This window comes from Arctopsyche grandis, chromosome 13 (genome assembly GCF_051622035.1).
Source record: "Arctopsyche grandis isolate Sample6627 chromosome 13, ASM5162203v2, whole genome shotgun sequence".
In the NCBI taxonomy this organism is placed as follows: Eukaryota; Metazoa; Arthropoda; class Insecta; order Trichoptera; family Hydropsychidae; genus Arctopsyche; species Arctopsyche grandis.
In genome coordinates, this window is record NC_135367.1 from 1,287,504 (window position 1) to 1,315,444 (window position 27,941).

The 27,941-nt window shown below is 37.2% G+C and overlaps 2 protein-coding genes and 1 long non-coding RNA gene across 8 annotated transcripts in view; 1 reads left to right on the forward strand and 2 right to left on the reverse strand.

Moving 5' to 3' along the window:
- The window catches only part of LOC143920823 (uncharacterized), a 239,899-nt gene that overhangs the window by 183,171 nt on the left and 28,787 nt on the right, over positions 1-27,941 (reverse strand). The window lies entirely within an intron of this gene.
- Positions 571-10,772, forward strand: LOC143920813 (regulator of chromosome condensation-like). 5 transcript variants are annotated; one of them, XM_077443790.1, is made up of 15 exons: positions 571-876; positions 1,474-1,573; positions 3,546-3,666; positions 3,757-3,844; positions 3,919-4,101; positions 4,182-4,313; positions 4,385-4,469; positions 4,548-4,697; positions 4,783-4,948; positions 5,821-5,942; positions 6,019-6,173; positions 6,255-6,464; positions 7,083-7,193; positions 8,933-9,032; positions 9,273-10,772. In XM_077443790.1, exons 2-15 carry the CDS (start codon positions 1,480-1,482, stop codon positions 9,641-9,643), a joined length of 2,088 nt encoding a protein of 695 aa, XP_077299916.1. In that variant the 5' UTR covers positions 571-876; positions 1,474-1,479; the 3' UTR covers positions 9,644-10,772. The 5 variants fall into 5 exon arrangements, with proteins under 5 accessions (XP_077299916.1, XP_077299919.1, XP_077299915.1 ...); XM_077443793.1 differs by having other exon boundaries at positions 583-838; positions 8,933-9,036; XM_077443789.1 differs by having other exon boundaries at positions 583-838.
- Positions 13,596-27,383, reverse strand: Rtf1 (RNA polymerase-associated protein Rtf1). 2 transcript variants are annotated; one of them, XM_077443784.1, is made up of 17 exons: positions 27,089-27,383; positions 26,029-26,374; positions 25,837-25,959; positions 25,636-25,762; positions 24,992-25,111; positions 22,172-22,374; positions 21,909-22,004; positions 18,353-18,519; positions 18,168-18,279; positions 17,830-18,092; positions 17,628-17,759; positions 17,423-17,551; positions 17,232-17,344; positions 15,682-15,850; positions 15,225-15,401; positions 15,045-15,150; positions 13,596-14,099 (listed from the first exon to the last, which is right to left on the reverse strand). In XM_077443784.1, the coding sequence occupies exons 1-17, from the start codon at positions 27,149-27,151 to the stop codon at positions 13,990-13,992; spliced, it is 2,556 nt and encodes an 851-aa protein (XP_077299910.1). In that variant the 5' UTR covers positions 27,152-27,383; the 3' UTR covers positions 13,596-13,989. The 2 variants fall into 2 exon arrangements, with proteins under 2 accessions (XP_077299910.1, XP_077299911.1); XM_077443785.1 differs by lacking the exon at positions 21,909-22,004 and having other exon boundaries at positions 13,597-14,099.

Sequence of the window (27,941 nt, forward strand, 5' to 3'; positions counted from 1 at the left end):
ATGTTATAGCAAAACCTTTTTATTATTCTGTCTATTGTAGTGTTCAGTATTTTTTTTTTAAATAAAGGTTTATTATTTAAAACGTATCTATATTATTATATCTATTAAAAAATAAAAGGTAGGGAGGCGCGGAAAAAAAATTTTTTTTTAGGGAGGCGTAGTAGCATAAAGTTTGGAAACCGCTGCTCTAGAGTTCAACTAGATCACATCTCCGAAGAAACCTCTTCGTACATACAATAACCATTGTACCAATTGAACAAAAATAAACGATCCTCTTTCAAACTACACAACACGTGTTTCGTTAGACCGGGATACGGTCAACATACCTTCCCTGTCTTACAAGCTCAAACATCAATATTACTTATTCTTAAAAATTGTTCATTATTATTTGTATGTGTTAAATATCTAATAATTTTAATTTTAATTGAATTCATAAGTCGTAAATTCCAAATATCAAATTTTCCAGGGGAGAGGGTGCAGGTTCTGTGCACGAGAACCTGCACCCCTTTAGCGAGACTTGTCAATGTGAAGAAATTGTCAATGTTTGGATTGTGTTATCGAAAGCGGAGCATAGGTGGCGCCACAATCTACGACGCACGACGCGCGGCGGAAAGGCGGGAAGACGGGCAGCGCGTGCGCGTGTTTTGGCCAAAAGTCGTCGCCGGCTCTAGCCATCGGTCGGTCACCGCTGCCGCTGCCGCTGCCGCTGCCACTGATTCGACGCCAACACTGAAACGGACGCCGAAGCCGACGCTGGCTGATTCCACTTTTGCGTCTCTTTACTTCGAGCGAGTGACTCCACCGTATTGAAGCGCTCCGACCCACCAGCCACTCCTCGGTGAGCCCCCTCCCCTCCCCTCTCCCCTTCACCCCATCGTGACGCCTATTGCATTGCCCCATTGCATTACCGTCGCACATAACCTGCATTCGCCGAATCGTCGAATCGTCGAATCGTCGACACGCGCAAATCAATCTCGCCCGACGCTACTGCGCCGTACGTACCGCATAAGGACTATAATCGCTTGAATTACATTACACCTCTTTTATTGTGCTTCGACGGTATTCGTATGGCGGCGCTCTGCGCATGCGCGGCGCGCCGCTTCAAGATAACAACACCGACAGCCACCTTCGCCCCCCGGTGCCTGCGCCCCCCAACCCCAACCCCCACTACCCCCACCCAATCCGACCCCGCTCTACTTCCACACCCCCCCCTCTTCGCCCCCCTTCCGACACGTCCTTGTTTATTTTCTTGGCTTGCCTACAACATAACCTATACGCCCTCTGCTCGTCGGACTATAATTAGTACTCTAATCAAATTAACCCTTCCGCTCGTTGCCGATTTGAACTCGTTTGAAAAACATTCTCTCGCCGCCACGATAAGGCGACGGGCGCTCGGATTAGTGTCCACTCAAACACCCGCTTCATTATCTATATTGCAATGATTTATGACTGGTATTGTTGTGTTGTTTTCAGATCACCATGCCGGCCGCTAGAGGTGTGAAACGCGCCGCGGCTACCAAAGCCAACTCCAAGATTACGACTGCCGGCCCGTCTAAAATTAAAAAGAAAAATGGTACCCCCCCCCCCCCACATATGAGAATTCTTTCAAAATATTCTCTCCGCATATTGCACTTTATGTAGATTTTTCAATACTATAGATAAGATACGAATGTTTATTGATTTGTTTACTAAACCCTTTGAGCGGTGACGTCTTCTTGAAATTGAAAGTGCACTTATTGTAACTCAAAGTTCATTACCAAATGTGTTTATATAGTAATCAAACATGTATTTATATAGTAGACCATTTATTTAATTTATATTACGTTGGTTTGATAGTCACTTGTAATGGTTTGCTATATACAGAAGTTGAATTAGGAAAATAGTGGGTTTTCCCAAAGTCGAGATAAGTTTCTGTGGAATTTTTAAGCCCGTAATAGGAGGCATGCAAAATCGTTAGTCTAATTTTCGATAGAAATTATGGGTTTATTTAATAATGTAGAATCTGGTTGTCATGAGACATAGGCGGTAGAGTAAAATGGGACTCGTTGAGCGGTTCAAAACATTGTTAGTCGAGATGAGTTTCTATGGAATGTTTAGACCAGAAATAGGAGGCATGCAAAATCGTTAATCTAATTTTCGATATAAATTATGGGTTTGTTTAATAATGTAGGATCTGGTTGTCATGAGACATAGGCGGTAGAGTAAAATGAGACTCGTTGAGCAGTTCAAAGCATTGTTAGTCAAGATGAGTTTCTATGGAATGTTTAGGCCAGAAATAGGAGGCATAGAAAAACGTTATTCTAATGTTCGATATAAATGATGGGTTTGTTTAATAATGTTGGATCTGGCTGTCAGGAGACATAGGCGGTAGAATAAAATGGGACTCGTTGAGCGGTTCAAAACATTGTTAGTCAAGATGAGTTTCTATGGAATGTTTAGGCCAGAAATAAGAGGCATGCAAAATCGTCATTCTAATTTTCGATATAAATGATGGGTTTGTTTAATAATTTAGAATCTGGTTGTCATGAGATATAGGCGGTAGAGTTCAAAACATTGTTAGTCGAGATGAGTTTCTATGGAAGGTTTAGGCCAGAAATAGGAGGCATGCAAAATCGTCAGTCTAATTTTCGAGATAAATGATGGATTTGTTTAATAATGTAGAATCTGGTTGTGATGAGACATACGCGGTAGAGTAAAATGAGACTCGTTGAGCGGTTCAAAACATTGTTTAACCCTTTGAGTGCTGACGTCTCTTCTGTTGAAAGCCCGCAACACTGAAAATTTCTACAAAACCGGAATTATTTAGAAATCCAATAGAAAGCAGGTATAGCTAATCCAAACAAACCCTAGATAACTACTAGCCGAAGATTTGGGGTTTTGTAAAGGTGTGTTTAGACTCTCTAATATATCTTACAACAATATAAAATAAGCAAAAGAAGCCTATTGATGAATGTATTTTTCCAAAACTAGTTCTGTTGTTAAAATGTAATGCTCACAATCTAAAATACTCTGCAGTTAGGGATTTCCATCGAGAAATTCTGCTATGGTTATTAATTCAGAACTTCTAGTGTAAACCAGTCTTTATATAAATATTGACGTGGATTACACGACTCATGTTTAGTGCATTTTTTTTTTTTTTTTTCAATGCTACCTAGAAAGGCTTAGCAGGTAGTATTCTTGTTTATTTTTTATATATCGGCGTATTTCAGGCTCATGGACTTGTTGGCAAAACGCCGATCGCCGTTGGTCAGCATTCAAAGGGTTAAACGGCAATCAATATACTGAATAAAGTATCACATCATACATATGAACATGATTTTTAGCCGAAAATATATGACCGACCAACAAAATGATCTTTTTTCGTTTCACATTTATATATCCAAATATGATATTAATCATAAGTTCAAATAGAATATTCATAATTCAAATCATTTGCTTCGTTTCTATTATATCGAATGATTAAATGTGTACAAAATGAATTGTAGCTAAACGATATTTGTTACGTGTGAGACCGATGATTGTTAAATAATTTAAATTGTTTACAGCGTCTCCTACCACCATCGCCGAAGGAATTCCCGTTCCGACCAAACTCGGACAAGTACTTACATGTGGCCAAGGTGACGTTGGACAGCTCGGCTTGGGGGAAGATTTATTAGAAAAATCAAGGTTATAAAGCGATTTGTTCGTTGTAATTTTTTCGTTTTTTTTTTTATTTACTCACAACCAAATGTTCAAATATTGAACTTCTCGTTGCAGATTCACAATAGTATCGACACTCGGAAGCACAATTGTGGACATATGCGCCGGAGGCATGCACACCGTTGCCATTGATAAAAACGGAGACGTAAGTGGACGAGCGATGACTGTGAATTTTTCCTCGTATTTTTTTTTTTATCATATTTGAATCTTGTGTATCAGGTTTGGACGTTTGGCTGTAATGACGAAGGCGCGCTCGGTAGAGACATCACAAACACGGCAACAAACGAATGGGTGCCGTCCAAAGTGGCACTTCCTGGAAAAGCTGTACGAGTGTCCGCCGGAGACAGCCACACGGCCGCTCTACTCGAATCCGGTCAAGTCTACGCTTGGGGATCTTTTCGAGTGATTATTTAATACAAATTATGTTTTTTTTTTTTGTATAAAAATTGATCAAATCATAAGTGTTTATATATTTTTCATAGGATTCTCACGGAAATATGGGACTGACTGCTAAAGGAAATGAACGTAGTCCCGTAGAAATGTTACCGGGGCATAGAGTCGTCCAAATTGCTTCCGGTGGAGACCATCTCGTCATGCTCACAGAAATGGGACAAGTAAATATCGAATACGATGTTTGAATATATTTATTGTTACTCTCGAAAGTTTACCGATGACATTTTTTCAGATATTCACTTGCGGTTGTGCCGAACAAGGTCAACTAGGACGAGTGACCGCTAGATCCTGTGATCGTAATAGCCGACTCGGACTGAGTAATACTTCTTTCCTAGTTAGTCTCTTAACGGTTGATGGCATTGAATTTTATTTATTTTTTTTGTATTTCCTTTTAGATCCTTTGCTAATTCCTGCCCCGCTCAACTTCCGACCCAAAGATAAAGTCGATTTTGATATGTTATGGGCGGGCACGTATTGTACGTTTGCACGGGAAGCAACTAAAGGCAGTATATATGTGTGGGGTCTAAATAATTATCAACAAATTGGTAATTTTAAATTAAATTGTTTATATTATATGTATTATACAGATGTAGAATTTGTATTGAGTGATTGTTGGTTGGATTTTTTAAGGTGTCCGCAAAGGCTCTCCTGGTACTGTCTTTGCACCAGTCGTTAGTGAAGCTTTTTCCGCATTGAAAGATGCAGGTTGGACTAAAATTACTGGAGGTCCTCATCATACTCTCGCTCTAGATGCGGAAGGCACGTGTTACGTTATTGGAAGACGGGAGTATGGACGGTATATTTGATTTCTTTATATTTATATATAATTATTTCTATTTAATAATCAATTAGTCTCTGTTCGTTAGTTGAACGATTCCTTATCGAGGCTAATAATAACAGGAAAATATTACAATCGTTTCTGATATTCATGCGCAAAAAAATGCTGAAGCGGAGACTAATCAATGTTCAATCTAACGTATTTTAAAGATAAACAATTTCAACGTCCATTTGTGCATGAAATGTACATTAAAATGACAGGTGAACTGTATCAGCAAAATTGCGAATACCAAAATACGAACCATCGTTGGATTAGATTAAGTTAGGGTTGGCTTTATTTATTTAAGATTTCATTTCACCAGTGAGATAATAATTTCAATAGTGAGTTGCCATTTTTTGTATCCATTCCAATGCTAAAAGTCTATTTTTTCGAATGATCGTTTCATATTTTTTAATGGTCACGTTGTAATGCCAAAATATTTTACTTAATGCACTGAAAATGATGCAAATTTTTATGCACAAACATTTTTTTTTAAATACAAAGTATTTTTCTCGATGTACAATTAAATAGTACCCATTTTAAAGCAATAAAAAATCACAATCAATAGAAAAAATGTCAACTATTGATTGGAATACTCACTTTTTTTAAACGCTTATATCTCATAAACGAGAGTAAATCATTGTCACATTCGAATCCAGTGGGCCAAATTTAGTAAAGATTGATTATTCTCCAATCTGGAATAAAATGTGATTTTTTGTTACTCGGTGTTATTATTCAAACGGTACATTGGCTGATAACTGGTTGTTTGACTTTCGAATTGTCAATATATATTATCATATCATATATATGTACACTTCACACTGCTAATTTCGTATTGTGTCCATTTCCAGATTGGGTCTAGGAGAAAATTGTGAAGACGCCGTAGATCTAACACCAGTGCCGATTCTAAACGGAAAGAAATGTGTACAAATCGCTTGCGGCACCGCAGCATCCTTTGCCATCACCGACACCGGTAAACTATTCACAATTCGATATATAATATATAAAAAATTTAGAACATTGTCCATCATGTGCCGCTTTTTGAACAGGTGACATATACGCTTGGGGAATGGGAACGTCCGGTCAATTGGGCACCGGTGCCGACGATGACGAGATCGAACCCAAACTGCTCCGCTCTAAACAAATAGAAGGACGGTTCGCTTTGAACGTCAGCGCAGGAGGACAACACACAGTCGTTCTCGTGGTATATATAAATTCCCATTTCAAAATTGTTCCGGTGCTAGTTTTGAGTCTATTTTTACTATTTTATTATGTGTGTCATTAGGAATCGCCCCCGGAAGCGAACGATCATATAGCTGAACCAGCGAAGGCCTCAACCGCGCCACAAACTAAAGTCAACGCAGTCGAAGCCAAGAAGAAAGACGAAGCAGCCGGTGCGTCTAGTGAAACAGCCGATGTTGAAATGAAAGATGATAAAGAAGTGGCGAAAAAGAATAAAACTGAAAATATGGACGTAGACGAAGCCGCCGATGAGGTTTTTATATGATTTTTATTTGTATCTATGCGAGTATTCCAACTCGAGATTTTGACTGATTTGAACTCGGAATCGATCACTGATCACTAGAGGTAGGATAGCCAAGGTGCCGCTCATTGTTCCATCGTTGTAAATCCTTTGTTAAAAAGGTTCAGCAAACCATTAACAATGCATTTACAACATTTGAACAATACGCGGCACCCTCTGGGTCCGGGCTTTACTGATCACATAACATAAGTTTTTGAATTCAATTATCTTCCAAACCGCTAATCAAATCAGACTGAAATTTTTTTACATGTAATACAAATTATAATTTGTATACCCTAATATTTTTTGATTATTTTTACCTGAACCGGAATTAATACTTTTACTACAGATAATCGAGGTTTTTTTTATGTTTGTCTCTGAAATTCTTTGGTTTATTGAACTAAAATTTGATATCTAGAAGCGTAAGCCTAATACCAAGTTATATATAAGATTTGGTAAGCATCCGTCAACCGGAAGTGGCATTTTACTCTTGTTCGATTTTTCTTCCACTATTTTTGTCGACCTCTTAAACATGTGTCCGCTTCATCAAAGCTTTTTCTTATATGTTATATATTTTTTGTTTTGTTATAGAAAAAGGATGAGAAACCCGCTAGAAAAGCTCCTGCGAAACGAGGCAGGAAAGGTTCAGCGTCTTCTACCGCGTCAACGGAATCGTCCCGGTCGACCAAAGCGGCAAAAAATGTATTATTTCGTTTGCTTGTACATGTACAGTCCCATGACAGCGAATTACTAACACCATGCGGATTTTGCAAATTCTATGTTTAGAGCTATATATTGAAGAGTAGGTTCGTAAAATTAAAACAAAGATGTGTTTATAATGATTATACATAGTTTATTTACAATATTAATACAACATATATATATATTATTAATATTTTGTATGTCCACCCTTATTTCGGAGACACGATGCTATTCTTTTGGGCATACTCTCGATACAAGACGCAATGGTTGACTTTATCTCAGGATCTCCCTGCCACACAGAAATTATGTTTTGTTTTAGGATATTTTTATTGGTACATTGGAGCTTATTTAATTTCATTTTAAGGGTATGCCAGACATTTTCTATAGGATTTAGATCGGGAGAATTACCGGGCCAGTGAAGGAGCGGTAAATTGTGGTCGGACATGATTTTTTTCACAATTTTGACTTTGTGGCAGGGTGCAATAATATTGCATTAAGTGCAGGCGATCCCTTTTGTCAATTTTGTTTTGTATAGAGTGCAATAGGGTGTATCGCAATACCGTTATATATTGCGAAACATTCATCATCCCTTCTACAAAATACAATGGCCCCCGACCTTCCGCACTAATTGAGCCCCAAATCATGAGTGACAGCGGGTGTTTCACATTTTTTATGACACAGGACTCATTATACCGCTTGCCGACTCGCCTACGTACGTATTGGTGAGTCGGTGTCATCAATTGAATTGACGACTCGTCAGAGAAGTGAACCTTAAAAATGTTAAAAACATCGATTAATTCAATTCATTCAAAAAAAATTAAACAAATAATTTAATTTCAATTAAATTACCCCTTTCCAATCGTCGAGGGTGAAGTGGCGATGCTCATTAGCCAAATTGAGCCTGGCTTTCTTCATTTTTGGCGTCAAAAGCGTTTTTTTAGCTAGCTGCCTGCCTTTCACCCCCGCGTCTGCGAGACGGCGTTGTATTGTCCGAGTCGATATTTCGGTTCCGCTCCCGTAAATTCGTCTGGATTTTTTTATTTGTGGCAAACCGATCCTTCTCAACAGTATTTATAATATATCGATCGACTCGAGGACCGTATTTTCGAGTGCCACAACAATTCTTACGCTTGGTGACCGTAGGATTTTCACCTATTTTTAGTTGGGTGCTAATTTTATGCACACTGAAAACGCTAACCCCCTGATCTTTAGCAATATATCGTATAGAATACTTCCCAGTATTTAATAATGTGGAAATATTGGCGATTTTCTCCATAGATAAATCTTTATTTCTTCCCATCTAAAAAGGAAAGGGGGTTTTTTCACAAGCAATTTAAACAAATAATTAAGTCACATTTAAAAAATTTAAACACTTTAACTTACTTCAATGATATCGATAATATACAGGAAAGCAAAAATCTCTTCAAAACTAACTTTTCTCCCAGTGAAAGCACACGTCTACACCAAACGAATTTCAAAGCCAAACTGTGTATTTGCACTTGTTCGGTTTTTAAACTATTTGTATAAACACTACTCATCCTATTCTTCTCTAAATACATAGAATAGGATACAATGAATGGTCTACAAAAAAAACCAACCCAAAATGTTACTTAAGACGGCGCAGGTACACAAAATAGGGTAAATACGCGGGTGTTAGTAATTCGTTGTCATACGACTGTATATGCTGTTGTTTGTATCATTTCAACAGTAGTGTCTGATGAATTCGATCGTAATTTCAGAAACAGAATGGCGGTCTGTCCACCGTGAAAGAATCGGCTTCGGCCGAGGTTGTAGAAACTGTATCGGAGGAATCAACGGAAACACAAACAGGTGGCACCCGTATGTATGTCTCAATATAACGCTTGCTTTATTTTTATTTTACGCACTGTACCAATGCCGTGTCTCATTGTGGCGTGCAAATTCCTCGATCCTCTCGTGTACTATCGAACCTTCCCACGTCCTTTTCGGTTTGTATGCATGTGGGTGGGTGTGTGTGTGTGTGTATCTATCGCTTTGCGTTTTGTGTGTGTTTTCATTTCAAAGACTTCTGTTTTTTGTAAGTTTCTTTTCGTGTTGTAGAAAGCGACGACGCGGAGAAGCCGTCGAACCAAAAGTTGAAAAGGGAAGAAAGCGAAAGTGATGAGCCGGAAGCGAAGAGATCGAAGATGGACAGCGAAGACAGTACCGAAAAGCAGTCGGACGCCGCGAAAAAGGAAGTCGCGCCGGAAGAATCCGAGTCGGACATGATCGTCGAGAGCAGTAAGAAAGATGAGAACCTGTCGAACGGCAACGGTGACGCGGAGAGCAGCAGCGAGGCCAAGGAAGAGGCCGCGCCCGACGTCGAGATGAAGTCTGTGAGTGATGTGGTCGAGAAGAAGTGTATATCTTCGGAGAGTGAAGACGCGAAGACTGAGGGTGACGTGGCGAGAACGGAAGTCAAAACTTCATAAGAGACATTACCTTTTGACTAATTTAAATATAAATTGTAGTTTTTAAGTATTTCGGGTTTTTTTTATATATATGTATGTATATGTGTCGTCGCTATCGCACGTTTTGGACAGCTTTGTACTCCATTGAGCCGATGAAATGATCCCGATGCGTCCCAATTTTTCATTTTGGAATGCGGTATATTCATTACGATATATATATATATATAATAATAAAATGTACACAATTCCGAACTGTCTTATGTATTCACGCTCGATTTGTAAAATTGATCATTTCATGAAATCGACACAGAAATGCTTAATTCGTGAATTGGGCAGGGCAGTATTTTTATAGGAAAACTAAAAAAAAAATTGATGTTTCGACAAGTAAATGTAAAAATTCATTTAATTTATTATTTAAATTAATATTAATATTTGTTATTAGTGCACATCATGTTATTATTTCAGAATTTTTACTTTATTTTATATTGAGGTGACTATTTTTCGCAAATTCAAAACCAGGAAACTTTTTTCTAAATACTTAAAAACATCATGGACGCACATTTATGAAAAAATGAATTCATTTTCTTGAATGCTCTTATAAAACTCTACACAAGACTGGTTAAAATTATACAATTATATAAAGAGATTGGTAAAATTTAAATTTTTCACCATTCAATTTCGGTTTATCACTGGAATATATACATATTTTTCATCAAGTAAAAAGTCCTTCGGCTGGGGCATTTTTTCCTGATAGAATAGAAACAACATTTGACTAATATGCCAATATTTTTGTAGGATTTATCATTTTCGCCGGTGAATCCATCTATTACATAATAAAAAGTGTACTGGTTTTATCTCAAAACACCAGTACTTTCCTGGTAAAATCAGTACGAATGGTCACCTTATTTCATATATATGTTTATATATAAAATGAAATGTCATCTAACTTAGTTAAGGAAATAAACCACAAGAGGGCGCCACCATCTTGTTTTGCTCAATTCGCGGATTAGGCATTGAATTCTTGCACATTTCATGAAATCGGCGAATACATTTATGAAAACGCGATGAACTCTGAAGCATTTTTATAAAATTGATCATTTCATGAAATCGACAGAGAAATGCTTAATTCGTGATTTGGTCAGTATTATTTATAACGAAACAAAAAAAAAATCGACAAATAAATGTAAAATATCATTTAATTTATTATTTAAATTAATATTATTTTTTTGTTTATAGTGCACATCATGTTATTATTTCAGAATTTTTACTTTAATTTATACATATATAATGAAATGTCACCTGGCTTAGTTAAGGGAAAAAAACAAGAGGGCGCCACCATCTTGTTTTGTTCAATTCACGAATTAGGTATTGAATTCTTGCATATTTCATGTAATCAGCATATATAGTGCTGGCGTAGTTAAGCACAAGAGGGTGCCGCCATCTTGTTTTGCTCAATTCACGAATTAGGTATTGAATTCTTGCATATTTCATGTAATCAGCATATATAGTGCTATGTCATCTGGCGTAGTTAAGCACAAGAGGGTGCCGCCATCTTGTTTTGCTCAATTCACGAATTAGGTATTGAATTCTTGCATATTTCATATAATCCACATATATAATGAAACGTCATCTGGCGTAGTTAAGCAAAATAGAACACAAGAGGGCGCCACCATCTTGTTTTGCTCAATTCACAAATTAGGTATTGAATTCTTACATATTACATGTAATCCACATATATAATGAAACGTCATCTGGCCTAGTTAAGCAAAATAGAACACAAGAGGGCGCCACCATCTTGTTTTGCTCAATTCACGAATAAGGTATTGAATTCTTCATGTAATGGCGAAGTACTCTGAATGACCAATTTTACGAATCGGGTGTAACGTGCATGTATATAAATATACTTCATTCCAATTTTAAGTGTGTTCGGTGTTACAGCAAGAGAAGACGAGAAAAAAAATCTTGTTTAAAATTTGTATTATGTATATTTAAAAACGTGTTCATCCGTCAGTTCAAATTATACCCACAATACGATGTAAATTAAGAATGCGTAATAAGATTTTTTGCGATATCGTCGTTGACCATGTCTTGAATTGAAAGTTGTATCATATATATAATAGGTGAATATTAATAACTGTATAATGTTTTCGTTCTCGTTTTGTAAATTTTACACGTCTACTCTATAATATACAAATGTACAGGGTAAGCAAATTCCATATACATGCATAATTGTAGAGTAGATTCGCACATCGTATATAGTATGCGGAAAGAATAAGAGTTTATATTTTTTTATCGTGAATCTGAACGACGACAATGAAGACGATTGATTATTGTATAATAAAAAATAAATAAGTACGCGATTAATAAGCGCACTGTGCGTGTATATATGGATATATACGAGTAGTCTAGTTAATTTGTATGCAATCATTTCGTACCTTGAGGACGGATGCTATCTAAAACGTTGCGACCCTCGAGGATGCCAGAGCTCTTGAAGAAAAAAAAAAGCATCCCGGATTACTTAATTGTTAGTAATAGTGACATTTTTAAATATATTTTTGTTTTATTTTTTTGTTCGTACGTCACTTCAGACGTACGCATTCATACTTGAAAATGTTTACCTGTTGACTTGTACAAACTCTTCACACGTGACTCGTTGATGAAACGCATAGCGAATAAGAACAGTTTTTTTTTTTTGTTTGTTTTTCAGTAAAGAACTATTTATTTATGATTTTTTTTTTGAATGTCGTAACATTTTGATCTTTGTGCTGCGAAGCTGCGTCGAGTCCGTCACATCCAATTGTCAGGTGTCTCTGCATAGTGCTATGCAATTATTCTTTGTGCCAAATTTCCTCCATCTTGCTATTATATTATTATTGTATTCAATAGTACTGGTCTTAGTTGATGTCCCGTAAGAGTCGTATCTGTACGACTCGTTTATTTTCGATCTCCCGCATTTCTTCCCGAACCGACGAATACGTAGGTTCTTGGATGCTATCAGCATAATATTCAAAATGTGAAAGCAACTTAGTTTAAAATAAAAGCTTGTACGATTCAGTTTTCGTTTGTCATATACGTACACAATTCGTGATGCGACAGTTTAATATATATTTCGCCCGAATTCTAAATTATTTATATTCTATTTTTATTGAATTGATTGATTTGCATGAGTTTGTCATCATATATTTTATAATATTTGTAAAAATGGATATATTTAAACTATATTACTTTTTTGTTGTTGTTACATATATGCCCTCGGCACTAGTACGATTACATTAAGCGTAGAAATTTTGAACGGTATTGATTTTTTCACATATAAAAAAATGATTTTCTATTTGTAACTGTAGATTGGTGTGTTTTAGCGGAATACATATCGCCGTGTTGAATTTTTTGTTGTACCGAATGCCATTTTAAATTAACATATCACTTTAAATTACCGTTGTGCTGGACCGTCTTCCGCCAGTACTGATTTGCATCGACACGACTGGTCAAAATAGTCGGAGAACGACGCGGAAGGTGTGACGTTACGCTTTATGGTTTTTAATGAATTTTTATAAGTAAAAACTTAGTGTTTGTGTCGTCATTGTCAAGTATTTTTATTAATTAAAGAGAAAATTGTAATAAAAACAAAATTAACTATATTCTATATATGTATAGAAGAATTTTAAACGTTGATTATATAGAACTGCGAACTATTTTTATTAGACGAGTGGGCACGGAACCGTTTCCGAAGACTATATATATATACTTTTTTTTTTCAATTCACTTATAATACACTAGTTTGGTTCCCCGGTCGAGTCTTATAATGAATAAATATATTTTTACGTGCATTATTAATACTTACGGTCTCTAATTTGTACTAATGAAACAATCCCTTATGCATGTGGGCCGACCTGTCGGCAGTTCCTCTCGGGCCAGACGGCTTGGGTGCGGAACGTAGTTGTAATAAATGAAAATGTTAAAATAAAATTACATAAAAAAAATATATTGGTTTTTATTATTATTCATCAACCTAACGCTATCAATAGTATTTACACATCATCTAGTAAATATAAAAACCGTCGAAAGGATGCATGCAAGTATAGAAAGAGACAACAGACGAGGAATTTCGATTTCGGCTATTGCAAAGCATCATCATCATCGTTGTGTGTTGCTTTCGATTCGGCACAAGGGCATGCTCTAGAAACTCGGCTGTATTCACAAGCGTAAAGCGTAGTACGATTTTCACATGGTGATACAAAAATTGATTTTAATTTAAAATTCAATAAATACAATTGATACAGATACAAAATTGTCACGACACGCTTCCGGACGGATCCGATTCCGAGTACGAAAGTGTGCTCACACTAATTTACAAAATTCACTACTGATTAAATCAGGCCTCGCTTCTTTTTGTAGTCTTCTAGATTGAGGGACCTCTTCGGACCGGTGTCTTTCACTTTCGGCGCGAGCGGCTTGGGAACGGAACTCACTGCATTGACTGGAAACAAACATTTCAATATTTTTTATTATATACATACATACATCATGTGCTGTGACAGGAATTTCCCGTAAACTAAAGACGACACACATGGTTAGATTATTTTTGTACATAAGAACTAACAATTCTTTAATATGCAGTTTTCCTTAGCAGTAGATCGCTTGTTATGTTTTTATTTGTATCAGCAATATCTATCAAAATATCGTAAGCAGCGAAGAAAATACCGACCCGAACAACCTAATCTTAAATGGATAGGGCCAACCCTAACTTAATCTAACCTAACCTGACCCTTAACCCTCCCTCACCGAAGTGAGGTATTTAAGTGCCCCAATTTTTACGTTTTTCGTAATAACTATGTGGTTTTCAAAGCTATATGTACACCCTATATTTCTCGTATTCCTAGAATGAACTACAAGAAATTTATTTATTATGTATGATTTAGAAAAGGGGTATATCGTTAAAAAATACATTTCTACGTTCCAAAGTATGATTTAAAGGCGGTAGCGATAAGTCATGTTTTTTACTGTTCGCTTGCATATTCTTGTTGATCGATGAATCAATGCGAGGGAAAGAGACAGCTATTGTTTACGTCGCTTTTGACGCGTGGCTATTGAGTCATGCAGTCGCCTGTTGGCCTTACCTATGTGCGTTTGCATGTCGATACTTGTCGTTATTTTTTAATACAAAAATAGTCAAAAACATGCTATAGGACTAAAACTTTTTATGTTGATGTATAAAACGATAAATGTAGGGTTGGAATTGAACGAAAGGCTGATGTATGGGCTATGGCTGAGAAAGAGTAGTACGACTGATTGTGAGAAGAGGATGAAAAGGGGCAGAGATACAATATAGCGTTTAATAAACTGCTTTCGAAAAATATACCAAATACCTTTAAATAGCATATGATATCATCAAATGTGAACAAATTACAAAAATTATACGCACTTGGTGACGGAACTTCTAAATCAATGCTGATGTCAAAATCGTGCAAAGTGTACAGATTGTTCTCGTGATTCCTCGGCTCGTTCGCCCTTTTAGGGTCATCGTTTAACTGAAATAAACAAACTCGAGTTAACTTCACCGCGTCAAACGTTCGCTGTCGAATATGCTTGTCGAAATTGAAACCTGTGTTTTGGCCGCTTCCTTCACCAACTCCTTGACTATGTCGGCTTCTATTTGCTTTTCGGTCGACTTGTCATCGAGGTGTCGATCGAGAGCTGCGAGCGATTTGAAGTTCATGACAGGCTTTGTGGATCTCCGCGTGAACGGATCGTCGATCTTCTTGCCCTTGTTCGCTTTTATCTACAAATATATTATGAAATTCAAAATGGCGTAATTGCATGCAATAATGACACACATAAAAATAACGATTGTGTTTGTTTGAGAAGTATTACTACTGGCGGTCCAAACTTTAAGACGGGCAGTCCTGTCAACTCATTTTATCTAGCACACATTACAGAAGTAAATAAATAAATTATATACATATATATGAATGATAATGATGATGAAACTTATGAGGATGACATGATAAATATTAATGGTGCAGAAATAAATATAATGTATTAATGATATAAATTATCACCTCTTCTTTGATGGCTTTTTCTGCAGCTTCGACGTTGAGCTTCCGGTTTCGGTTATTTATGTAGGAAATACTTTGGATTGAAGACGTTCTAACTTTGTCGAGATGATTGGCACGTTCTTCCAATTCCTGTATTTTGACCGACAGTTCTGTTACTATGCCCTCGTCACCTCTATAATAATTATAATAAACAAAATAAATATGAATAATATGACATTGAAACCGAGTATGAGCTTTAACAATGATAAGAAAAAGCTTCTTCACAGTTCAAGTCAGTAAGCAAATGCTGTTGAAAGTTTTGGCACACTGATCAAAGAAGTTCAATCAATAACATGCGAAAAAAACGAGACACCTCTAGCCCATATACCTGGTACACGGTTCCAAAAATCACCCCCTGGTGTGTTTTCGTTGATATTTTATCCTCGCTTGAAAGTTAAAACGATAACAGTGAATCCCATATTTGAAGAAATGTAGGAGAAACATACATATGCACTCTGCACGTGCAACTACACCCATTTTTGGTTTTGGAGCACCCACTGTCACAGCGTGGAGCCAAGGACGTGATGTTCCATACTATTCAGTGTGTTTTCGCCCATAAACTCATAGTACGTAGCTGGTACTCACAATATTGCTTAACCCTTTGCCCGCGGCAATAAATATAGCGAACAAGCACTGTACACGGCACCTTTTTCGCGAATTTGGCAATCGAGTTTTCGACCTTAAATACAGATTTTAATATTTACTCAAGTAACCAGATATGTTAATTAACACATAAAGTATTATTTTAAACAATAAAATACATAATATATCTCGTAGTTTTGGCTCAATTGTCAAATAATCATTCGTCATACAATTGAGACGTATCGGCGCCATTGTTCAACAGAAGTGGCGTCACATAAACGAGGTTTCAGTATGGTTCTACAAAAAACTAATTTTGACTGGTATATATTCATTTTAAGCAAATTGAATAGATGGCATTCAACTCTCAGTAGTATATCCAACCAATTGTGAACCTTAAAACAGTTGAAATAGGCGCATATAAGGCTCAAAATCCCTTGCAAAGTTCAGAAATTCTATGGAAGACAGCCGCGCTACAGACTTGTCGCGCAAAGCTTCAATAGAAGACGGCCGTGGGCAAACGGTTAAAATTATAATGTACCAAACATTTTATTAAAAAGATCTCGAGTGGTCACCCCCTGGAGTGTTTTCGGTGATATTTTATCCTTGCTTGACAGTGACCAATAACGGTGAATCCCACATTTGAATAAATGTAGGAGAAACTTATCGGTTGCGTATGAATATGCATACACGTGCAACCTCCCAAACATATGCATTCTGCACGTGCAACTACACCCGAATTCTGTTTGGGGAACACCCACTGTTTACGGTCACAGCGGGAAGACAAGGACACGTGACGTCCCACACCACTCGGTTTGTTTTCACCCTAAATGAATCCATCAGTTTAACTTGACTAACATTGATAAGTGGACATGCATCTAACTTCAGTTCACCTTTCTTTTCAAAAGCATCATTTTTTAAATAAAAAAACTCACCTCAAAGTAGCTGCATCCCTATCTTTCATCAATTGAGATTTCTTCATAGCGTAGTTCGTAGGATGAGCCCTAAACCTATCTTTTTCTTTAATTATCTTTTCTACGTCCTCCTCCTGATAGCAATACGAAAAATACAATGCATCAAATATATATACGTAAATCATATATTCATTTCTATACTAGTTTCGAACCTTAAACTCGTAGGATAGAGCTTCTTTAATATCTCTCAGCTTATTTTGAACATGCTCTAAAGTCGGCAAACTCCTATCAGCCTGCTGACAAGTTTCTTTCCACTTGAGGAACTCACTTTCAGAAAAATCCTAAAACCGCAACCACATAAAATTAAAACCTCACCGACAAAATCAACCACTTCACATCAACTCATTCGAAACCTACTTGATTCGATATAAATTCTAATCTAAACACCCGATCCTGAGCTCCGTGACGGAGCTTGAGTCCTTTATTAGTCCTAGTGCTACCCAACTGGTAAACTTTGGCCGTTTCGCAAACGTCGACTATTTCGGCCACCTAAAAACAAACAATAACCAGTTTTAAAAACACAACACAGTACGACGACTATACGAGTAATGGCACGAACCCTATAGACAGCTTTATCGTTATTATTTCCTATTGCGATGCGAACGAAACATCCTTGAGCCACCCTCGTGAAGAATGGAAGGTGAACGAACCTCTCCATCTTATATCGGCTAAGTCTAATTTTGCTTAATTCTTCCTTGTTGCTTATGTTTAAGGGACGCGAACTGTTCGAGGTCGCCGTGCGGGGCCTCTGAGAAGCCACCGACTTCTTGTCGCTCTCGGAATCCGACGAGGAACGAGAACTATCAGACGACCTGCCGCGACCTGAAAATCAGCAAAAATTCAAACATCACCACGTTCATTAAAACAATAATAATGATTTATATCCGAAAATCATACCTTGTGATTTATTATCGTCTGAATCTGATCCGGAATCATCTGAATAGATGTCGGATGCCTTTAATTTGACGCTTTGCTTATTTGAACCACCTATGATATCATCGCCTTCGTCCTATACAAAAGGATTAGTATCAAATATCTACTTACAATAACATACACAGAAAGTTTTATAATATATGCTATACTTGATTTTCTTCTCGTTTCTGTCTCTCTTCGTCTTTCCTCATTTGAATGTCTTGCTCGCGTCTTTGTTTGCCTTCTCTTTTTGCTCTCAATGCGGCCATCGCGCTTACTCGTCTGTCGTCAACAGTTCTTTTTCTTTCTTTCGGTCGCTCCTTAGGATCGGAATCGCCTGTTGGTCAGAATAAGACTTATAAATGAATGCACTTTCTTCAATAGCCGATTACACTTTTATCATGCATATTGTTATTTACATAAGATGAACTCGTAAACATGCTCAGGTGCAACAGGTAAGTGTCATAATATGTAATACATTTCTAAACGATTGTATTAATCTACATATGATACATACATTCCGTTATTCATAACGATAAATATTTTTGCAATAATATCTATCGAACCTGTTAGGATACTTTGAAGACAACAAATAAAATAATAATTTTGAAAATATTTGTGACCTTTTTTATAAATCACTGCACTGATTTGTACATTCAAAACTTTGTTTTCAATGAATATTTTTTCAGTGAATTTCCCCAAATATGTATAGCGTATGTTTACACTGAGCAACAAAAACATTTTTTACTTACCGGAGCGGACACTATTTAATCTTCACTAAGTTTGACCAACTGAATTCGAATATGACAATGATTTTGGTTGGTTTCTCCTCGTTTATGAGATAATTTTTAGAGATTTTTAGCTTTTGCAGTATTTAACCCAAAAAGACTGGTGTGCCAAAAGTGAGTCAGATGATTATCTAGCAAATTTTAAGTCAAAAATATGATTTTTGAACATTTTTTTCTCGAGCTATCGTTCATATATTGGGCCAGTTCTATATTTCACTACGTTTACAAAAGTTGGTTTTCAATCCCAATATTTTTTTATTTTATCTAAACGTACTAATTCGAGCAGTAAATCATTTTAAATTACAATATGAAATGTTTTAGGCGGGTCACTCATCACTTGTTAGCGAGCGTGAGCTTCTTCTTCACGTGCCATATCCTCCCAGAACGTCAACAACTAGATGTCCCATTCGTATTTTGTCAATGGCTGCTCGGAATAGTGCTCAGGTGCTGAGGTCGTACCACTGCCGAAGATTCTTTAGCCACAATGTTTTCCGCCTGCCCCGACTGCGTTGGCCTACGATTTTCCCCTGGATTATTAGGCACTGGAGAACGTATTTCTCGTTCTGCATCACATGTCCAACGTACTCCAATTTACGCTTTTGAGCACTTCGACATGCTTTCCCATCAGGGCAAGCACCTCGGCATTGGTACGACGCGCCATCCATGAGATTCTCAGCATCCTTCTGTATGTCCACATCTCAAAGGCCTGTAGTTTTTTACACGTGGCATCTGTCAGGGTCCATGCTTCTGTCTCATACAGAAGGATGCTGAAGACGTAGCATCGTAGAAGTCTTGGTCGGAGTGCTATACTGAGATCACGTGTGGTTAGGACATTTTTCAATTTTAAGAATGCAGCTCTTGCTTGCTCCACTCTAACGCGAATTTCCTGTTTACTTTCACACGTTTCACCCAGATAGGTACCCAATATAGCTAAAACTCTTCTCTTTCCACCATGCTGTTATTAATTTTTCACCATTGAACTATCGGAAGCGATTTAAATTTCTATCGGTGACCAAGCCAAACGTTTCAAACCGGTCAGAAGAATTTAAAACATATAAAAGCCTTGTAAAAAAAGTATTTACAAGGTTTTTGACATTTAAAATTATAATTAAATACAATAAAAATCAGTAGAAAAAATATCTGACTATAGATACTAGATTCTGGGTAGAATAGTGTAAACGTTCATATCTCATAAACGAGAAATAACCAACCAAAATCATTGTCATATTCATATACATATGTATATTCAGTGGATCAAATTTAGTAAAGATTAAATAGTCTCCACTCCGTAAATTTCTTTCGTTGCTAATATAGAAACTGTCGACAAGAGATTTGATTCATTTTTTACCGAGCACATTGAGTTTAGATAAAGTCAGATCAAGTTGAAAAGAATCAGAACGTATCCGATGTTCAAATCTCTTTGATTCGCGTTTAACACGATGGCGGCCGCTGACTCATATTTGTATCATGTTGGGTGCACAACGTTGGGCATATATATGATTTACGACTGCGCGAACTGTATCAGTTGGCTGATATATTTTTGTATCACGTTTGCGTCAATCGTTTGTGGCCGATGATACCATTTTGTATAACGTTTTCGTTAATGACTAAAACGTGAAAAATATATTCGCGCAGTCGTGAATCATATATGTATCAGCGGCCAGTAAGCGTTGTGCACCCAACATGATACAAATTTAGCCAGTAGTTTGGCTTAATGGTAGCGTATATATTTAGCAGCACTGCGACCGATGGTTCGACTCGCCAAACTGCTGTTTAGATTTGGCGGTAGATTTGACCGATAGTTCCAAATCGATTATTTCTCTATCAGAGTTTGCCAATTTTATCTGATCATTGTTGAAAAGGTTCTTGAAAATTGGTAATAAATCATTTCCTGTAGTCACAAAAATCTGTGTGTATAATTTGTATAAATTATGCACAGAAATCGAAATCTATAGATGTCTCTACAATTTCGTGTTTATTATGTGTATAAAAATTGTTATAATAATTATGCACAAAATCTAAAAAAAATAAATAATCCATAGATGTCTCTATGATTATTATTTCTGTACTTGATTAGTTATTGTATTCGATGTTTATTGAACGTACTGTATACGTTGTCTGACCGTTCTCGTACACTCGTCGCATTGGAGCGATCTGTAATGATGAGTGTACATTGATTGTAATAAAAAATATGAGTCAACAGCCACTATAGTGTTAAGACTATGAAGAAGTACTCTAGTTCAATGAAATACATACATATATGGATTATTTGGGTCTACGTGACGAGCCAGAATGTTAAATTACAGAAAACACAAATATCGGAAGGCAAAGATCGAAAGATCAAAAAAAAAGGGTACATGGTAAACGGTACATACTCATTTAATTTGCGCGAGCAGGGTACAACAGGAACAAGAGGAACAGGCTTTTCCTTCTGTATTCTGCGCGCGCACATTAATACGGGAGGAAAAGCCTGCTCCTCTTGTTCCTGTTGTATCCTGCTCGCGCAAATTAAGTGAGTATATACCGTTTATCATGCACCCTTTTTTTTTTGATCTTTCGACTTAAGATCTTTCGATTTTCGATCTTTGCCTTCCGATATTTGTGTTTTCTGTAATTTAACATTCTGGCTCGTCACGGAGACCGGGATTATTTACATGTCTAAATAGTGGTTAACATATTAAATAAATAAAGATTAGATCGTAATAAGAGAAGCATTGAAAATAAAAATAAATAGTAGTTCGACATGAAGAATTGTGTGAGTCTTGCGAATGAGTGCGGGCAAACAAAATAGTAAATTTGTTAAAATGGTATGAAATAAATAAAGAAGCACCAAAGCAATATATATGTAATATATATATTAAATGCATCACGGGTGGCAAACTGAAAGTAAGTAAACATGATGCAAAGGCATTGATTGATCTTGGAAGGAGACAATTACCGGTGGAGTCATCCAGATCCCTCTGCACTGCCGACAAATACGCTTGTTTTTGATCCAAAGATTTGGAATCGTGCGCGTCTTTCGACGCGTCTCTGCCTAAAATTATAAATCACATTACAGACACATAGCGTCGGCTCGCATTCCAACACGGAACAATGGCGATTCGCACAAAGACGACTCAAAAAAAAAACTCCTAGACGCGTGGACGAACATGCCGAACGGTGCATATTTGCACACGAGTGTAATTTGAAACGTCAACTTACTGCCGTACGAATCGTTATCGTGTTGCGACTCGCTTATCGACGGAGGTGGTGCCATTTTTTCTAAAGGCGGCGAAGACAACGGAGCCGCAGCACTCGACGACATCGACTGGCTCGAAGGTGCCGACGAGCGGTTACGATTGTTCGATATCGCCGAATCGTTCTTTTTCCTCTTGGCTAATCTCAATTTGCGCTCGATTTCCCACCTGATGGAAGATTTATATTCAACTTAAATATTGACATTTTACATTAAATTATACTTATTACTACATATTTATCTAAGAGTAGTATTATTTTTTTTAACTTATTAGCCATAGTGACATTACAGAGTACTATAAGGGCGCGAACACACAGCGAGGGATGCGGTATATTGTACGTGGGATATTTTTTTTAGATAGTTGAAGCCCTAGCGAACATGCCCTCAGCGCGCGAGACACGCATAGATGTCTTGGAAGTTCCAACCTGTATAAGAGCCGTCTATTGTGTTAAAATTTTGTAACTTGGTTGAAAATATTACTAAATGTATACTTTACCAAATTCAATAGATGGCAGTAGTCAAAAAAAAAAAAAAATATAGGTTGTAAAATTCAAAAAAATATTACAACCTATATTTATAGTCGAAAACGCGATAACAAAATCCGCAAAAAAGCAGCCGCGTACAGGGCATGTTCGCTAAATTTGGTGACGCGGGCAAAGGGTTAAACATACAGAAAAAACATGTTAGACGGTGGTCATATACGCGGTATAGAATTTCAATGAGATCGCTACAATGAATAGACGATACCATGTATAAAACACGATACCGCGTATATAACCGCCGTCTATGTTTTTTCTGTATGTTTAAAACTATCTAAAAAAAAATATCCCACGTACAACATACCGCATCGCTGTGTGTTCGCGCCCTAACGCGTCACTGTGGCCAGTTACACAATCATAACCCAAATAAAAGTATATAAGACAGCCATGCTCGACGATATTTATCTATATATATATGTGTGTGTCAAATAGGCTCCTAAACCACTTAACCGATTACGATAGAACTTTCAGGATTTGTTGTATGCATATTCGGGAAGATTACTGTGAAAAAAAAACAGGAACAGGAAACGGGAAAACCGGGAATGTGTGTCATTGCAATGGTATAATTTCAAATGTTTTAGCGTCGCGACTAACGTGTTCGCTGCCTGCGTTTTTCCGACAAATGGAAACGGGAACGGAATTCGGAAATTCGGAATTCGGAATTCGGAAACGGAATTAATGTAAGCTGCGCTGAACCAGTTCAGCGCAGCTTACATTAAACAGTTCAATTCCACCAGCAACCCGGTTGAGCAGATATATCGCTCTAGGGCAGTACTACTCAAACTTTTTCAGTTGGCGGACCAGCATATATTTTTCAGTAATTCTCACGGACCAGCATCATATTTTTAAATAAAAAAGTCATATTTGAATATGAGTGAAAATTTGTTCATATAACAAATAAAAATAATATTAAATATATGTAGTAAAATTTATTTTGTTGAATTCAAAGAAGTACAATATCTATATATCATATATGTACTTAGACGAAGATGAAAAATGAAAAAAAAAACTAATGAGACATGAGCTTGTTTGTTATTAGATAACTTATCCAGTCGTGGTTTTATCAAAGACAATTAATTCCACACGTAATGGATCATGAATATTTATACTATTACGATATTTTGTCTTAATTAAAATAAAGGTTGAGAAACCAGTCTCGTAAAGGTAAAAGAGTTTCAGTGCATATTCTTAAATATCTGGGAAGAATTCTGCTTTCAATCTGATCTAAAAAAAGGACGCAAGTAAAGTTGTGGTTACAAAACTTTTTTTAATTCTTCATTTTTAGTTAGATCAATTACTTTATCTTCCAAATTAATTTATATATACGTTATAATAAGCCATTGTTTTAATTTTTTATTTACTTCTTTGTGCACGGACCATAGTTTGAGTAGCACTGCTCTAGGGTGACCAGAAAACTGCACTTTTGATAGTTGCACCCTCGAGACATCCAAACTTTCAAAGATGCTCAAGAAAACTAACGCAATAGAATTTCACAAAAAAGCGTCAAGGGGTATTTTTATGTTATCCGAAGGTGCTAACCTTTTTTTTGTGGAATTCTAATGCGTAAGTTCTTTTTGAGCGCCTTTGAAAATTGCGATTTCTCGAAACTGCGCTACTATTCAGTGCAATTTAGTGCATCTTTCCGGGAACCATCGCTCTAGATATTGAAGACGTTGCCGTCACTTTGACCAAAAACAATACTGACTTACTTCTGAAGAAGCATTCGGCTGGCAAGTAGTTTATAGTTCATACATCAGTATGCTTCAAACGAAACAATTTCATACCAAGCATATACACAATCGAGATTGAAAGATCTGTTGAACGCAGCTCGCTTTCATGCTATTGAGCTCCGATAGCTGATTGGAGCGCAAATATGTAATTTATTTAGAATTGATAAAATCAACTACGGCCGTTGCTCCACAACTACGCAACCAGTTCAGCGCAGCTTACATTAAACAGGTCAATTTCACCAGCAACACGGTTGAGCGAGCCACAGGAGGAGAAAACAAAACACGATTCTTCAGTTCCCTCAACACACTAAGTGTATAAAACTTAAATTCTTTTAAGAACCTGAGGATTGTGTACTAACCCATTTAATAGCTTTAAAAAAATGCATTCCCAGAAACATAACACGACGTGACTCCAATGAGCTGAAGCCTAACGCACCTAATGGTGGATGAAAGTATTCCATAAATATGGTAAACTATTGAAAAATACAAAATATATATAAAACATCAAATAACGAACCTCGTTTTCATCAACTCTCGCCTTTCTATTCTTTTGAATATTTCCTGTTCTCTTTCTTTTTCCGACATTCCGGTGAGACGAGCTCTATCCTCACTGTCTCCCATTAAATTTTCATCAAACCTAAAAATTAAATTAAATACATGTTATATATACAAACAATAGAGAAACAATGAATCTATAATATATACAAAGATATTAATATAAATATGGTCAGCAGTGTGGCTCGGAGATTGCGTTTATATTAAACACCGAGAGGTTACCAGGTTCAATCCCGTGCCAATCTTAAATGCTGCCGGTCAGATTTGTGACTCTAAGTCGATCGTTTCCTATCATAATTTGCCAATTTATTTGATTTTCACTGAAACGGTTCCTCAAATTGGCAAAAATCAAACTACCTGTTGTCACAAATATCTGAATTTGATTTATGTATATGTAAAATTTATGTACAAGTCTAAATCCATAGATGTACGATATGGATTAATTCATTATTAATTTCGTGTTCTTCAGCCTTTCGAAATACAGCGATCTAAGCAATAAAAAAATGCTGCAATGTTTGTAATTAATTGTCTAGGAAGGCGCATTTAAGTCTATCTGTTAGGCCTCCCTGGTATATATCTATGTAAAAATGAAACAAAAATAAATACCCATCGTTAAATTCTGAGTCGTCCGTATCAAAATCGCTCGTGTTCGATAAGCTACCTGGTGAGCGTCTCTTCGGTGATGATTTCTTTTTGCCGCCTTCGTCACCGGATGAATTTGTCGATACTTCACCTGAACGAATAAGAAATGCGTATCAAAAAAATCCTAAAACAATAAAAAATTAATTTAAAAATGAACCTAATAACCTTCTTCCGGTTCGGAATTGGCCGCTCTATCTCTAGCGTTAGCATTTCTATTATTCTTCTGTCCACCGGAACCAGTACTGTCGGTGGACTTTTTTCTGGCAATTTTGTTAGATTTACTTTTAGCTGCAAATGAAATATTCTGTAATGATACAAATAAAAATTAGAATCAAAATACAACTAAACAATACACACCATCATTGTTACTATCTATGTGATCCGAGTGGCTGTTTGAAGTGGCGGAAGCCTTTCGAACCGGTTTGCTGCGATTCTTCGGGGGACTTTTTGATTTATTCGATTCCTGCCCTTCGGAATCACTGTCCGACCCGCTATCCGACGAATTGTTACTCCGATCGTCGTCATTATCTTCAGACCCGGATGAGAAGCTTTTCCGAGCGTTTCGCTTCGGAGGAGGCTTTTTCTTTCCGACATTTTTATCGTTACTTTTACCGCCCCAATCTGAATCGCTTCCGGAGCCGGAATCTTTCGCCTGGCGAGGACTACCTGGCTTCTTTTTCTTCTTAGCCAAATTTAAAAATTGCTGAAATTTAAAAAAAAATTGCTATTAATCTACAATATAAAGAAAATAAAATATGTTTCGTTATTTCTCGTTTTAATTTATTTTGTTTCTTCACTACATATCGTATTAGAGAATGTAAAAGGATGAAAGGAAGACGGTTGGACGAAAATTATAAAAGTGAAATTGGACGAGATTTTCACAAAATGGAGACGAATGCAAGTGTCTCGGAGAAGTCTTCATCCAGCAGTGGCCGGTGATATATTGTATAAGAAATACAAAAAAAAATTTTTGCTTACTGTGTGATATAATATAAAAAAATATATATACAAATACAATTGGGTCAAATAATCTCAAAAGCAAAAAAATATAAATATAATTCAATCACGAAAACATTATCTCAGCCGAGCAAGCATTATAATATGTACATATCTATAGTGTGTTATCTTTAATTCTTGGAATTGAATCACCCGCTCGGGTATCATTGATCAGTGATCAAAATACTGAGTGAAGAGTCATTAGAATGAAACTTGATACGAAACGGCTACAAGCAAACATAACCTCAAATTGACAATCTGTATCTGTCGATGGTATGTAATGAATTAGAAGGCCTGGTCGGTGCGAATAGGTAGAAGGTGAATGCGAACGCTGGCGGATATTCAGGGACCGGAAGTCGAGGTGTGTGTGGTGTGTGGTGTGGGGGGGGGGAGCGGAAGTGGTCGGGTCGGGTCGTCTCACCGCATCCAGGTCAGAACAATCCCCGCTGGAGTCAGAGTCGATGAGCGCCTTGCGTTTCGCCATCGAAGCGGTGGCGGGGGCGAGAGCGGAGGCGGGGATATATATATATATATATATATATGTATATAACGCGAGCGGCACCAGCACTGGCACCAGCTCAGGATACGGAGACGACGGTCGCTGAAAAGGCAACGACAAACGACGAGAAGGCGAGCGGGGAAAGCGCGCGCACCCGCCACACGCCGCGCTCAGCGACGCACTGACAGTTGGTCGTGACACTCCACTTCCCCACCTTACACCTTGGTAATTGGACTATTCGTCACATTGGGGTGGTCACAAAGACAATTTTTGCCATGAAAATCGCGAATACACAATATTTGGCACTCAAGTTCTCGTTATTATGATGGACTTTTCGGCTGCCAGATGTTCCGTTATAGAGATTTTAGTGACTTTGTGACGAGTAAAGGTCTGTTCATACTTAACAGCACTGCACGGCTTCAGCACTGCACGACTCCGTTTCAAATATGTCATTTTATTACATTTCTATTCATATCTACCTACACGTCGCGGTCTCGTCACGTTTACAGCAATTTGGCCGAGTGCAAGGCAAAATCGGCTTACTTATACATTACAGGCCATGACGATACAGTGCAATATTGCTTACGTCGTATTGTCGAGTACTTGCAATATGAATGCATACACGTGCATTCGTAGCTACGCGTCAGAATACAAGTCAGCAAAAATTTTTCGGCGTTTATCGAACGAAAAATTATGTATAATCGCGTTGTTGTTGGAAGAAGAATCTCAAGAAGGCAATAAAAAAGCACGGAGGCGTTTTGATGTGCATCCCATG